The sequence below is a fragment of the Trichosurus vulpecula genome, chromosome 6 (genome assembly GCF_011100635.1).
Source record: "Trichosurus vulpecula isolate mTriVul1 chromosome 6, mTriVul1.pri, whole genome shotgun sequence".
NCBI classification, from domain to species: domain Eukaryota; kingdom Metazoa; phylum Chordata; class Mammalia; order Diprotodontia; family Phalangeridae; genus Trichosurus; species Trichosurus vulpecula.
In genome coordinates this window covers 272,879,880-272,892,907 of record NC_050578.1, presented here as the reverse complement: position 1 = coordinate 272,892,907, position 13,028 = coordinate 272,879,880, and the positions used below count along the sequence as shown (strand labels likewise).

The 13,028-nt window shown below is 41.2% G+C and overlaps 1 protein-coding gene across 1 annotated transcript in view; it reads right to left on the bottom strand.

Moving 5' to 3' along the window:
- Positions 1-9,643: 9,643 nt before the first annotated feature.
- The window catches only part of LOC118853726 (solute carrier family 22 member 11-like), a 30,677-nt gene continuing 27,292 nt past the window's right edge, over positions 9,644-13,028 (bottom strand). The window contains exons 8-10 of the mRNA XM_036763910.1: positions 12,379-12,481; positions 10,411-10,617; positions 9,644-9,710 (exon numbers count right to left, since the gene is read on the bottom strand). Coding sequence (XP_036619805.1) covers positions 9,644-9,710; positions 10,411-10,617; positions 12,379-12,481 — 377 coding nt within the window. The remainder of the gene's footprint in view (positions 9,711-10,410; positions 10,618-12,378; positions 12,482-13,028) is intronic.

Below are 13,028 nucleotides of genomic sequence, written 5' to 3'. Positions count from 1 at the left end.
AGAAATAAAATGCTAAGGGGATAGGGAGGGGGAGAGGATAAAGGAGGGGTCTGTAAGCAGAATGGCCTTTGTTTTCTTTGAGTAACTCAGTTTGTTTCATTGGGCCTTACTAGGTGCTGGGCCCTTGGGAGCCCAAGGTAGGGCTAACTCCATGGAGGGCCTAGTTTACATGTCTGGGGCAGCAGAGGCTTTTAGACCACGTGGGTTTAAGTCCGCCTCCTTGTGACAATTCATGGGGCTGGCTAAGGGGAGGTGTTAACTCCAGAGCCATGCCCTATTGGGTGTTAACTTGATCTACATGAATGTGAACCTCCCAGGGTCCTAAGGGGAGGGCCAACTCAAGAAGCAATCGGCTCTGGTCATTCAGGCAACCCTTGATGATGTCAAAAATTCTATAAGAGGAGAGAAGACAGCTTGAAGATCCTTTTTCGGTTGGAGCAGCAGTGGTGGCCAGCGTGACTCTGGGCCAGCCCTTGTTCCAAGCTCTCGGGCTGAACCTAGATGTTGGTAACTATGAATTGTATTGGGTCTGTCTGTTGATATTTGTAATTTGTTTGTATTTTGTTCTGAAGTTCATGGTGCTGGTTTTTTTCCCCTGAACTAAATGAATGTTCTGAAGTTCTGGGCACTGGCTATTTTCCCCTGAACTAACTGAATGCTGTCTGTATGCTGGATTAAAGTAAGCTCGTCAACCGCTTCACCTTGCTTTCCTTGGTTAAGCAGATCAAAAGAACCTGTGCTTTCCAGGCATGCCGGAAGCTTTCTGGGTGCTGGCTGTGGGTGGATCTTACACCCCCACAGAAGCTGCTAGCCAGATTGTTAAAACAGAGTCTTTAAAGGAGAGGTTGAGGGAAAAGGTGTAAGCGGTGTATAGAAAGGTGTTGAGATTAATGAGAATGGGAAGATAAGTGAAGGATCCTTGGAGGCAGGGTAGGTTAAGTAATAGAAGGACAAGTTGGTGGGTAGAAGTAAAGAAGAGTAGTCAGGAGGGCTGGGAAATAAAAGATAAGCACAAGCATAAAATAAAGATCAGGAGTAGAATTTGTTAGGGGAAAAGGAGCAATGGGTGATCATGATCTCAGATAAAGTTCAGGCTAAAATAGATTTAATCAAAAGAGAAAAATGGGGAAACTACACTGTGTGTCAGCCATATTTATCAACATTGTTTTCAACAATTTAAAACAACTAGACAATATAAGGCGAGAATATTGCTGTGGTGTAGGAAATGATGAGTTCGTGGACTTAGAAAAATGTGGAAAGACTTGAACTTCTAAAGGGAGAGGTTATCCACTCTCAGAAAAACAGGGGAAAAATAAGTATAGTACAGTCTTACATAGATGCATATGAATGTATACGAATGTATATGTCTATATATGACTATGATCACCAATATCTGAGTATATGTATAAGTATATATACTAGTACATGTGTGTAAATGTATATATAGATCTTTGTATGTATATATCAATATGTGTATATATGTATGCACATATGTATGTGTGTATGTGTATATATACATATATATGTGTATCTGTGTGAGTGTGTACATACATACATATACATGCTTACTTGTAGCCTTTGAGGAGGAGGGAGAAAAAAGAATAAAGTAAAAAGCACACGGTAGAGAACAAAAGAAAACTTACAAGGAAGCAAAGAAAAGATGGACAGCTCTTAATATAATGCATAGTATTTATTATATAGGCTTTCTTGAAATGGAAATATGTTGCTGTATATTTTCAATCCTTTCTAACATTCTGCTGTGCATATAGCAATGATTTTTTTCTTTTCTTATTTTGTATTATTTTAGTTTTATTATTTAAGCTTATTTCTTTTTTATTTACTTCTTTTCTATTGAAGTTTAAAATTTACAAATGAAAAACACACCAAAAAAGCCATAATGAAACCAGACAACCACAATAAAGAAAGCGAAAAATAGTACACTTTAATCAGCATTCAGACTCCATCAGTTCTTTCTTTGGCAGTAAATAGCATTTGTTATCATGCTTCCTTTGGAATTTTCTTTGATAATTGTATTGCTGAGAATAACTGAGTCATTCACAGTTAATCATTGTACAGTATTTCTGTTACTGTGTACAATATTCTCCTGGTTCTGCTCATTTCACTCTGCACCAGTTCATGTAAATCTTTCTGGGTTTATCTGAAATCATCCTGTTTGTCCTTTCGTATAGCACAATCATACTCCATCACAATCATAGACCACAACTTACTCAACCATTCCCAAAACGATGGGCATTCCCTCACTTTCTGATTTTCTGCCCACACAAAAAAGAGCCGCTATAAATATTTTTGTACGTATAGGTCCTTTTAATTTAAAAAAAAATCTCTTTGGGATACAGACATAGTAGTGGTAATCCTGGGTCAAAGGTCACAGATTTCTAGCCCTTCAGCCATAGTTCAAAATTGCTCTTCAGCAATTTGGAACTATGCCTAAAGGGCTATAAAGACATGGATACCCTTTGACACAGCAATACTGCTTCTACAGCTGTATCTCAAAGAGATCATAGAAGTGAGAAACACACCCATATGTACAAAAAATTGATAGCAGCTCTTTGGCAAGGAATTGGAAATCAAGTGGATGCTCATCAATTGGGGAATGGCTAAACAAGTTTGTGGTATATGAATATAATGGAATACTATTGTGCTATAAGAAATGGGAGCAAAGGACTTCATACTAACCTGGAAAGATCTATATGATCTGATGCTGAGTGAGGGGAGCAGAACCAGGAGAACATTATACACGATTACGGACACACGGTATCTGTGATGACTAACTTTGATAGACTTGGCTCTTCTCAGCAATACAAGGTTCAAAGACAGTTGTGTTGGTAAGCAAAATGGGCTCTTAGCACTTAGTTCAACAAGTGCCCTTGAAGAGTTTGGCTTTTGTTTCCTTTGAGTAATTCAGTGTATTTCATTAAGTCTTACTAAGTGCTAAGCCCCAGGCTCTAACCCCTATTAGGTATTAACCTAACCTATGTGGATGTGAATCTCCTAGGGTCCTAAAGGGAGGGGCTAACTCAAGAGCCAATCATAGCAGCCTAAGTTCTCGTCATTCAGATAATGTTTGATGACGTTTGAAACCCTATAAGAAGAGAAGACAGAGCCATTTGCACAGGGCTCTCACTCTTGGTGGCGTTTGGAGACTCCCAGGCAGCTGTAGCTAAGAAGCCTTCCAGCTCATAAACCCAGATGTTGGGACTTTGTTAAACTCTGGTAACTATGTATTGGGATTTGAATCAGACAAGATCTGTCTGTTGATATTTGTAATTTGTTTGTATTTGTTCTGAAGTTCAGGGTGCTGGTTTTTTTCCCCTGAACTAAGTGAATGATATTTGTATGCTGAATTAAAGTAAGCTTGTCAACCCCTTCACGCAGCTTTCCTTAGTTAAGGGGATCAAAAGAACCTATGCTTTTGCAGCGTGCTGGTAGCGTTCTTGTTGTTGGGCTCGGGTTGGTCTTACACCCCCACAACAGCTACTAGCTGGATTGTTGAAACAACAGTTCCAAAAAACTCATGACGGAGGCAGCTATCCACATCCAGAGAAAGAATTATGGAGTCTGAATCTTAATTTAATATATACCTTATAATGTTCTCTCCATTATTTACTCATAAGTTCTTTCCTTATCCAAAGTTCTGATAGGCAAATTATTCCTATGCTTTCTGGTGTGTGGGGGGGGGGGGGTGTTTGTGTGTGTGTCTTAATAGGAATAAGTATATTTTCTCAAAAGCTTTTTCTGTATCTATTAAGATAATCATGATTTCTGTTGGTTTGGGTATGGATGTGGTCAGTTACACTGATAATTTTCTTAATACAGGACCATCCCTGCATTCCTGGTATGACTCCCAGATGGTCATAGATTATGACCTTCATGATATATTGCTGTGCTCTCCTTGCTAGTATTTTATTTAAAATTTTTGCATCCATATTCATTAGGGACATTGGTATCTAGTTTTCTAGTGAAGCTCTGGCCAAGGATTTCTACTCTACAGAAGCTAGAGGCTACAGAGACCATCACGCACCAAGCACAACAATGGAGCCTTCAGAGAGGAGGCCCAGTGAGTGCAGCAGAGCGGCAGCCCTCCCTGACACATCCTGCCCAGAGAGAACAATTCCTAGACATCTCAAAAAGGATACAGGGACTTCACAGCTTCAGAGATGTCAGTTCCCAGGCAGGTGTATCCCCTCTTATGGGTCCCTCTTACCTGATCTCTGTACTTATTCTTTTGTTCATGGATGGTGGATATGACTGCAAGAGAATGTTCTCTGACTTCATTGGGGGTAGGAGGGAGAATAAATTCTATATTAAATCTAGCTATGCTGTTCTAGTCAGTATTTTTTTTCTTTGAGCTAATTGCATCCTCTGGCTCAATCCTGATGGGAAAAATCCATCTGTGGGGACTTGGGAGCTACAGATTTGTGCTTGTGTAGTCAGAGAGAACCTTGGGTCCTGGGTTAGCCAACCCTCTGGAGATCTCTCCATGTAGTTTGCAGAATTCCCGCAAGGGGCAATACCTCTTCAGCTGGCACTCATGAGGAGAACAAACCTGTATGCTTACCTTCTTTCCTTCCTTGTCCGACACTTTGTAATTTTGGCACCTATTTGGGCACCATTCATGGTCCCATGGATTTCACCTTAAGGGAGTTGGGGTCATTTGTCTCGATGAAAGCTGAGAAATTCTCTATTATGTTTTCGACATGTGCTCCAGGAAGACATTAATGCCTTTTTTTGCAGGGGGGAAGGCAAGGCAATTGGGGTTAAGTGACTTGCCCAAGGTCACACAGCGAATAAATGTGTCAAGTGTCTGAGGCTGGATTTGAACTCAGGTCCTCCTGACTCCAGGGCTGCTGCTCTACTCACTGTGCCACCTAGCTGCCCCAAGAAATTAATGTCTTCTCCATTGCTGTTATCACCCCACCACTCTGAGCCTCAGTTTCCTCATCTGTCAAACAAGGACGATAATATCTGTAGTACTGACTTCACAAGCAAGTGAAATTATTTCCATTTCAGGCAGCCAGAGGTGAAGTGACTTGTAAAGCAGCACACAGTAAGTGTCAGATTTGAACTCAGGTCTTACCTCAGCTCTACAGTATCTGGTGAGTACTAGTTTTCCTCCCTCTTGTCCCTAAAGACCTCGAGCTAATCTATTCAAGTATTGAAGCAGATGCCGAGGTACCAAAAGTCAATATTTTACCAAACACATTCCCCTCTGTTGGAAAGAGTCATCTTTTAACCCTCTTTAATCTGAAGTTCAGTGTTAATTTCTGCACTATATGGATTAATCTTTATTATATTTAACTGAAGAAAGCAACCATGTTCTATTTGTCAACCCAGAAGAATCAGCAAGGTGTTTGCCTTTGGGTCCAAACACTTTCCTTTCCTTGATGTGGCTTAAGCTTTCATAGCTGGTGCCCTCTGGTTAACTTGGAGATTAGGTGCAGGTGGAAAGAAGCCTCTGGGCTCATATCAGTCCACTGAGCAGGCCTTCAGACAACTGACATGAGCTCTCCCCATCAAGCACAATCTTGTAAGGTTTCAAGCAGAGCCCATCTTTGCCAAGGATTTTGCCAAGGATATTTCTTTACTTGGGTCTACCTAACCTTGTGGCCTTTGTGGACTCTTTGGTCTTGCTGGTGGCTGGAGGAGATATCAGCCACTCTCCCTGATTGTCAATCATTAGCAACTATCCCTTGGAAAATTTCACTGCTGCCAGGCAGTGGTGGGGGAGGGGGGGAATTCTTGATAATGACACCATGTTCTTTTAGGGCCCTAGAAACCTCAGCCTGGAATGCTCCTGAGCATCTCTGCCCTATTGGATTTAAAAAGCAAGTGGGTTCTCATACTCACGGTAGTAGCCCTTAGAACCGAATGGTTAAGCACTGGATATAAGTGAGTCATATCTGGACTACTATATCGACAGACCTATAATTCAAGTGTCTTCATCTTCACCATTGTCAGTGGAGTAAGAGACTCCAGCATCAGCCCCAGGACTTTGGAGAGGATATGGGATGGGGAAGACATTGGTTCCTGGCCTGTCTCAGTCAAGGCCATACCTTCCCATAGCCATTCTTAGCTGTCATCATCATTCTCCACTGAATTTCTTCCCTTCTCTTCCTGTAGAACCTGATATGTGACTCCCAGTCACCTAAAGCAGATTTATCAGATCATATACCTGGGGGCAATTTTCTTGGGCAATGTCATGTGTGGCTATGTTTCAAAGGCCTGTTTTGGTGTTCTCTGCTCTCACGTTCCCTGATCCCGACTTGGGAAGAGGTATTTGAGGCACCCAAACAGCTACTCTCCAAAACCCAGAATCTCCGTTTAGAAGGCTTCAGAACGCTGGATAAAATAATAACAAAATCATCTGGAAGAACAAGAGATATAGAATATCTAGGGTATTAATGAAAAGAAATGCCAGGGAAGGTGGCCTGGCAATACCAGATATTAAACTGTACTATAAAGCAGAAGTCATCAAAACTACCTGGTACTGGTTAAGAAACATAGTCGTGGATCAGTCGAATAGGATAGGTACACAAGATGGAGAAATCAACAGCGATAGCAATCTAATCTTTGATAAACCCAAAGAATCCAGTTTCTGGGCTAAGAATTCACTATTTCACAAAAACTTCTGGGAAAATTGGAAAATGATAGGGCAGAAACTGGGCATAGAGCAATATCTTACGCCATATACCAAAATAAAGTCAAAATGGGCTTACGATAGAGGAATAAAGGCTGATACTATAAGCAATTTGGGAGAGCAAGGAATAGTTTACCTTTCAAATTTATGGAAAAGAAAAGAATTCATGACAGAACAAGAGATAGAGAGCATTAGAAAATGGAAAATGGATAATTTTGATTATGTTAAATTGAAATGTTTTTGTATAAAAAAGCCAATGCAACAAAGATTAGGAGGGAAGCAGAAAATTGGGAGAAAATCTTTACAACCAATATCTCTGATAAAGTCCTCATCTCTAAAATATACAGGGAACTGAGCCAAATATATAGGAATACAAGTCATTCCCCAACTGAGAAATGGTCAAAGGATATGAACAGGCAATTTTCAGAGGAAGAAATTAAAGATATCTATAGGCATATGAAAAAATGCTCTAAATCACTACTGATTAGAGAAATGCAAATCAAAACAACTCTTAGGTACCACATCTCCCCTGTCAGGTTGACTAAAATGACAAAACAGGAAAATGATAAATGCTGGAGAGGATGTGGGGAAATTGGAACACTGTTAGATTGTTGGTGGAGTCATGAACTGATCCAGGCATTCTGGAGACCAATTTGGACCTATGCCCAAAGGGCTATAAAAAAAAGTTCGTACCCTTTGACCCAGCAATACCATTTCTAGAGATCACGCAAGTGGGAAATGGACCCATATGTACAAAAATATTTATAGCAGCTCTTTATGTGGCGGCAAAGAATTGGAAATCAAGGGGATGTCCATCAATTGAGGAATGGCTAAACAAGTTATGGTATATGAATGTAATGGAATACTATTGTGCTATAAGAAATGGGGAAGATACGGACTTCATAATAACCTGGAAAAACCTACATCATATTATGCTGAGTGAGTGGAGCAGAACCAGGAGAACATTGTACACAACCACAGATATATTGATTCTGTGATGACTAACTTTGATAGACTTGGCTCTTCTCAGCAATACAAGGTTCAAAGACAACTCCAAAGAACTCATGATGGAAAGAGCTATCTACATCCAGAAAAAGAACTATGGAGTCTAAATGCAGATTGAGGCAAACTATTTGCTCTCTTTTTTCTCTTTTGTTTTGGTTTTGTTTCTTCTTTCTTATGATTCATTCCATTGGTCATAATTCTTCTTTACAACCTGACTATTGTGTAAATAAGTTTAATGCAAAGGTATATGTAGAAGATATATAGGAGTCCATGCCATCTTGAGGGGGAAGGGGCAGGGGAGGGAGGGGAAGAAAATCAGGAACTCAAAAACATGCAGAACCGAGTTTTGTAAACTAAAATTAAAAATATCTTAATTTAAAAAAAATATTTATAGTATTGTTTTTGTGGTGGCCAAGAATGATGGAAATTGAGGGGATGTCCATCGGTTGGGGAATGACTGAACAAATTCTGGTATGTGATTAGGATGGAATACTGTCATGCTATGAGAAACGACCAGAGGGGTGGTTTCAGAAAAAATCTTGGAAGACACATATAAACTGATGCCAAGTGAAGTGAGAAGAAGCAGGAGAACATTGTGCAAAATAATAGCATTATGGTACCATGACTAACTGTGAATGACTTAGCTATATTCTCAGCTGTACAATGATCCAAGCCAATTCCAAAGGACTTATAATGAAAAGTGCTATCCACCTCCAGAGAAGAACCGAGGGAATCTCCATGCAGATCTCAGCATGCTGTTTTTCACTTTCTTTATTTGATTCTGTTTTTTTTTCTTCTTTGGCCTCTATCTTCTTTCACAACATGGCTATTACGGAAACATGTTTTGCATGATCACATTTTATAACTGATACCAAATTGTTTACTCTCTCAGGTAGGAGGGAGAAGGAGAAGGGGAGAATTTAGAACTAAAAATAATTTTAATGAATGTAAAAAAATTATCTTTACATGTAGATGGAAAAAATAAAATATTCACAAAAAGAAAACTGCCTATTCATATTCTTTCATATGAATTTATCAATTAGATTTATCAATTAGAGAAAGCAATGCGGCTTTCTCCTTCTTTCCAGGTAATTCTGTTACAGGTAAGAGTCTCGTTGGCCTGTACATGAATACACAAAACCCTGAGGTTTTACATTGTGAATTCCACCTGGTTTATGCCAACTGCCAGATTTTGTTGACTTCTCTTCATATTGGTTTTTAATAATTCAATTTGAGCAGTCCAATGCAATAAAGATTTATTAAGGCCCAAGAAGTCAGGGCACCATTCTGGGTGCTGAGGACGCGGAGAGAAAACAAACAAAAACAGTCCCTGCCTTCCAACAGTTTACATTCTATAGGGCAGAAGGCAGACAGAGTACATACAAAGGAATGAATATAGCAGGCAATTTGAGGAAGGAAAGATCACTTATAACTAAGAGAATGAAAAACTTTTTCCATTGGAGCTGGTACTGAAGTATTGTCAGAGGGAAAGGCAAGTTGGTAAAAGGACCCGGGCATAGGGGCACAGCCTGTGCAAAGCCGCATAATCGGGAGGTGGGAAAACAAGCTTGGCTGGAACAGAGGTGTGTTAAAGGGAATCACGAGAATTAAGCTTCGGAGTCAGAACAGCTTCAAGTAAATGGTCACAGGTCCTCTGAGAAGTATTCTCTGGGACTATTTTAATTACATTTTGTGTTCATTTATCAGGGTTTGTGTTGTCTCCCCAGGTAGAGTCTGAGCTCCTAGAGAGCAAAGTTCGCTGGGTTTTTGTCTTTGTATCTGCAGCGTCTACCACTTAGGACGTGTTTAATTAAAGCTTATTGATTGATTCACACTACTGAAACCTCCTGAGAGCCTGGAGTCCAAGCAGGACCCCTGGTGCTCTCAATGCTGGACTCATGGCCTCCCCACCAGGAGAAGAGAGGAAAGCCCACATTAGACTAGAGTTGTTTTCTTCTCAGTCAGATTCCTGGAGCAATCTTAAAACTGGCTTATTTTCACTGCACGGTCACCCTCCTCTCTTGGTCTTGCTTCTTCTCTTGAATGTCTTCCCATGAATGAATGGAAACAGAAGAAACAAATTTGAGTACATATGGTAGAGGGAAGGAAAGGGGATAAGCATTCCTGAAGCACCCACTATGTGTCAGGCACTGTGCTAAGTGCTTTTACATATATTATCTCATTTGATTTTGGGGGAGGAAACTTACCTGAGTTGGGAGGGGGGGCGGGCAGGAGAATCTCTTTGGCTATTTGACGGCTATCAATGTTTTTCCTACGATGACTATGAAGACATAGGTCTTTGGGCGCCACCTGGTGGCAATCTCTACAACTGCTTTCCCTCCCACCCCCCGCCCTGCACACCCACTTTTCACTATCTTTCCAGCTCTGGAAAGGTACTGAAAACAATATTGCCATTGCTCCTGGAAAGGCCTTATCAATAGACTCCCCTGTGGTTCTATGCACCCTCCTTGTGACTCTCCAGACCCAGTCTTCCAGGACCACGATTTGCTCATCTGTATTTTCTTCTCCTACCAAAATGTAAGCTCCTCCAGGGGAGGGACTGTTTGCTCATATATTTGTTTCCCAAGTGCTTAACACAAAGCTCTATTAAGCACACAGTAGGTGAATAATAAAGCCAGACTTGCATGTATTCGTTCATCTAGTCCAATTTCCTCCTTTTACAGATGAAACAAATGAACCAGAGACATGTTAAAAGACTTTGCCAAGATTCCACAGGCAGTACTCACCCACGTTCTATATCTTGGATGGTGTCAGGCATTGGCTGGTTCTGAGTTTCAGGGAGGAAGAAGAAGACCAAAAGACTGGCAGTGATGGCTATGATGGCAAAGATGATCTGAGGCAGGGCTGCAATGTTGTGCCTGAGTGTATTCACTAATGGGGCCAGCATTGCCCCAATTCTATCTCCCGTGAAAATAAATCCCTTGCATGTGTTCCTGTCAGGGCAAAGGAAATCTGATTGTCCTAGACTCAGCACCTCAAGACGTTTCTCCTCTTTGGAGGTCTTCAAACATGCTGGACATCCATTTGTTGAGGGCACTATAGAGGGAATTACTTCATTCAGTGAGTTAGATTAGATGGCCATTGAGGCTCTATCTGACTCTGTGATTCTATACAAGTCCTAGACTCAACACCTATGAAATATCCCATTCCCCTTGGCTGAGTATGCCTCTTCATAATAAATGCTTCACTTTCTAGATATTCACAAACCATATTTTTAATGGCTCATTCTAGAATTTTCCTGGAATCCAAGTTAAGCTCATTGACCTAATGTCTGTAGGCTCTGGTACCTTCTCTTTTTCAAAACTCAAACATTTGTCCTTCTGTAATCTCATGGCACCTTTCCTGTTCTCTGTAATCCTCAATTATCACTGATTAAGCTCAGCCATGACTATCTTGACTGGTTCTTTCAGGACCCCAGGATGCAGGTCATCTGGACCAAGTCACTTGAATTCATCAAGGGCATCCAAGGCGCCCTCTTGATGTCCCTTGCTTTTCTTGGGGACAGCCCATGGCATGCTGGTAAATATTTAGCAAAAAGCTCTCCAGAACAATTCAGTCCCTTTGGAGAGTCTTTTGCCTACACACATTCACATGCTGGGTTGCATAAGGGTACTGTGATTGCTGAGGTTACTGTGCATGCTCACAAGGGCAGGGTTCTTATTGGCCAGTCCCTGTTTATTATCTCTTCTTTCACACCATGATGACAACAATGACCAGGCTTTAAGGTTCCCATGGTGCTTTGCATATGTTATCTCATTGGATGTTCCTAAGAATTCTAGGTGGCAAGTTCTGTTATTATCCCCATTTTATAGCTGAGGAACCTGAGGGAAAGACAGGTTAAGTGATTTACCCACAGTCACACAGCTAGTCTATGTCTGAGGCTAGATTTGACCTCAGGTTTTCCAGGCTCGAGGTCCAGCACATTTTCTGTTGCACTGCCAAGGTAGCCCGAATGATATGCCTAAGCTTTTGTGAAACTTTAAAGGTGCTGAATGAATGCTAGCTACTGTTCTCCTAGGACACTGGCTTGCCTTCACATGTATATATCAAGTCCATGTTCAAACCAAGGTGTAGGTAAGAGAGAGATCAAATTTCCTGATGCCCACAGGCTTATTGGCATTGCCCGTCCATCCTGCTAGTCCACTCTGTATAGCTACAGCTGCTGTTGTTTTAGCTTAGCTAATTCTTATGGTTGGCTGTAGCCCTACTTCTAAAGGAACAGCTCCATGTGCTTCATCCCAAGTCCTCCTCTGAGACCTCCCGGTGACATGGAAGAGACTTTGGGTCTTCAAAGGCCATGAGACAGAAGGTATGGCAGCCCCTACTGAGCTGGAAAGAATTCCTATGAGAGTCCAGGAGTGATCTCTACCTTTTTTGTCTCAGAACCAGCTTAGATGACTTCAGATTGCCAATGACCAGGTTGCTTTCAAGGAAGGTGGAAGTTTTTATTCAGACTCAAAGGAAGGTCTGAAAGAATGATGTAAGTTTGAGAGGAGCTGATATTGGTGTGGGGGGCAGGGGCGGGTGTCAGGATTTTTTGACCTTGAAAGTGTGGTTATGTCAGAGACAGCCCCAGACACAGGCAATGTCACTGGCATGCCTCCTGGGGGATCTAGTCTATTGAGTCTCTCTGCATTCCCCTTTCCCCAGAAATTGCAACGGCTGCTTCTTTATTCCCAAATTCTCTGTCCTACCTGACTACGGTGGGTAGGAGCTCTGTAGAATAGACACCATCACTGGAAATGCAGATCACAATACAGGTGATTCCTAGTATTGCCAAAACCACACGCAAAATTCCTATAAAGCAGAAGAACCCATAATACCAATAACTCAAAGTTCAACACATCTTGGATCAATCAATTCAAATATTCATCCATGTAATTATCTCTCAATTTATTCCTCCATTCATTCCCTTCATCTACCTACCCATCCATCCATTTATCCTAATCATGTTTCTTATTAGAGGGAGCTAAGTGGTGTAGGAATAGGGTGCTCAGCTTAGAGTCAGGAGGATCTGAGTGCTAAAACTTACTAGCTGGGTGACTCTGGGCAAATCATTTCACCTGTCTCAGCCCAGTTTCCTTATCTGTAAAATGGGGATCTTGGCATCTGCCTTCCAGGGTTGTTGTGAGAAATGAATGACATGATACACATAAAATAATCTGCAAACCTTAAAGCGCTCTCTAAATGGTGATTGTTATTGGTTTGTTTCGTCTAGCAAATGATAAATACTTATTGTGTCCTGACCATGGGTGAGGCTCTGTGCTAAGTGCTGAGGGTGTAAGGCAACAATCCCTTCTTTTAAGGAACTCTGTAAAGCTGATTTCAAACCATACGGTAACCA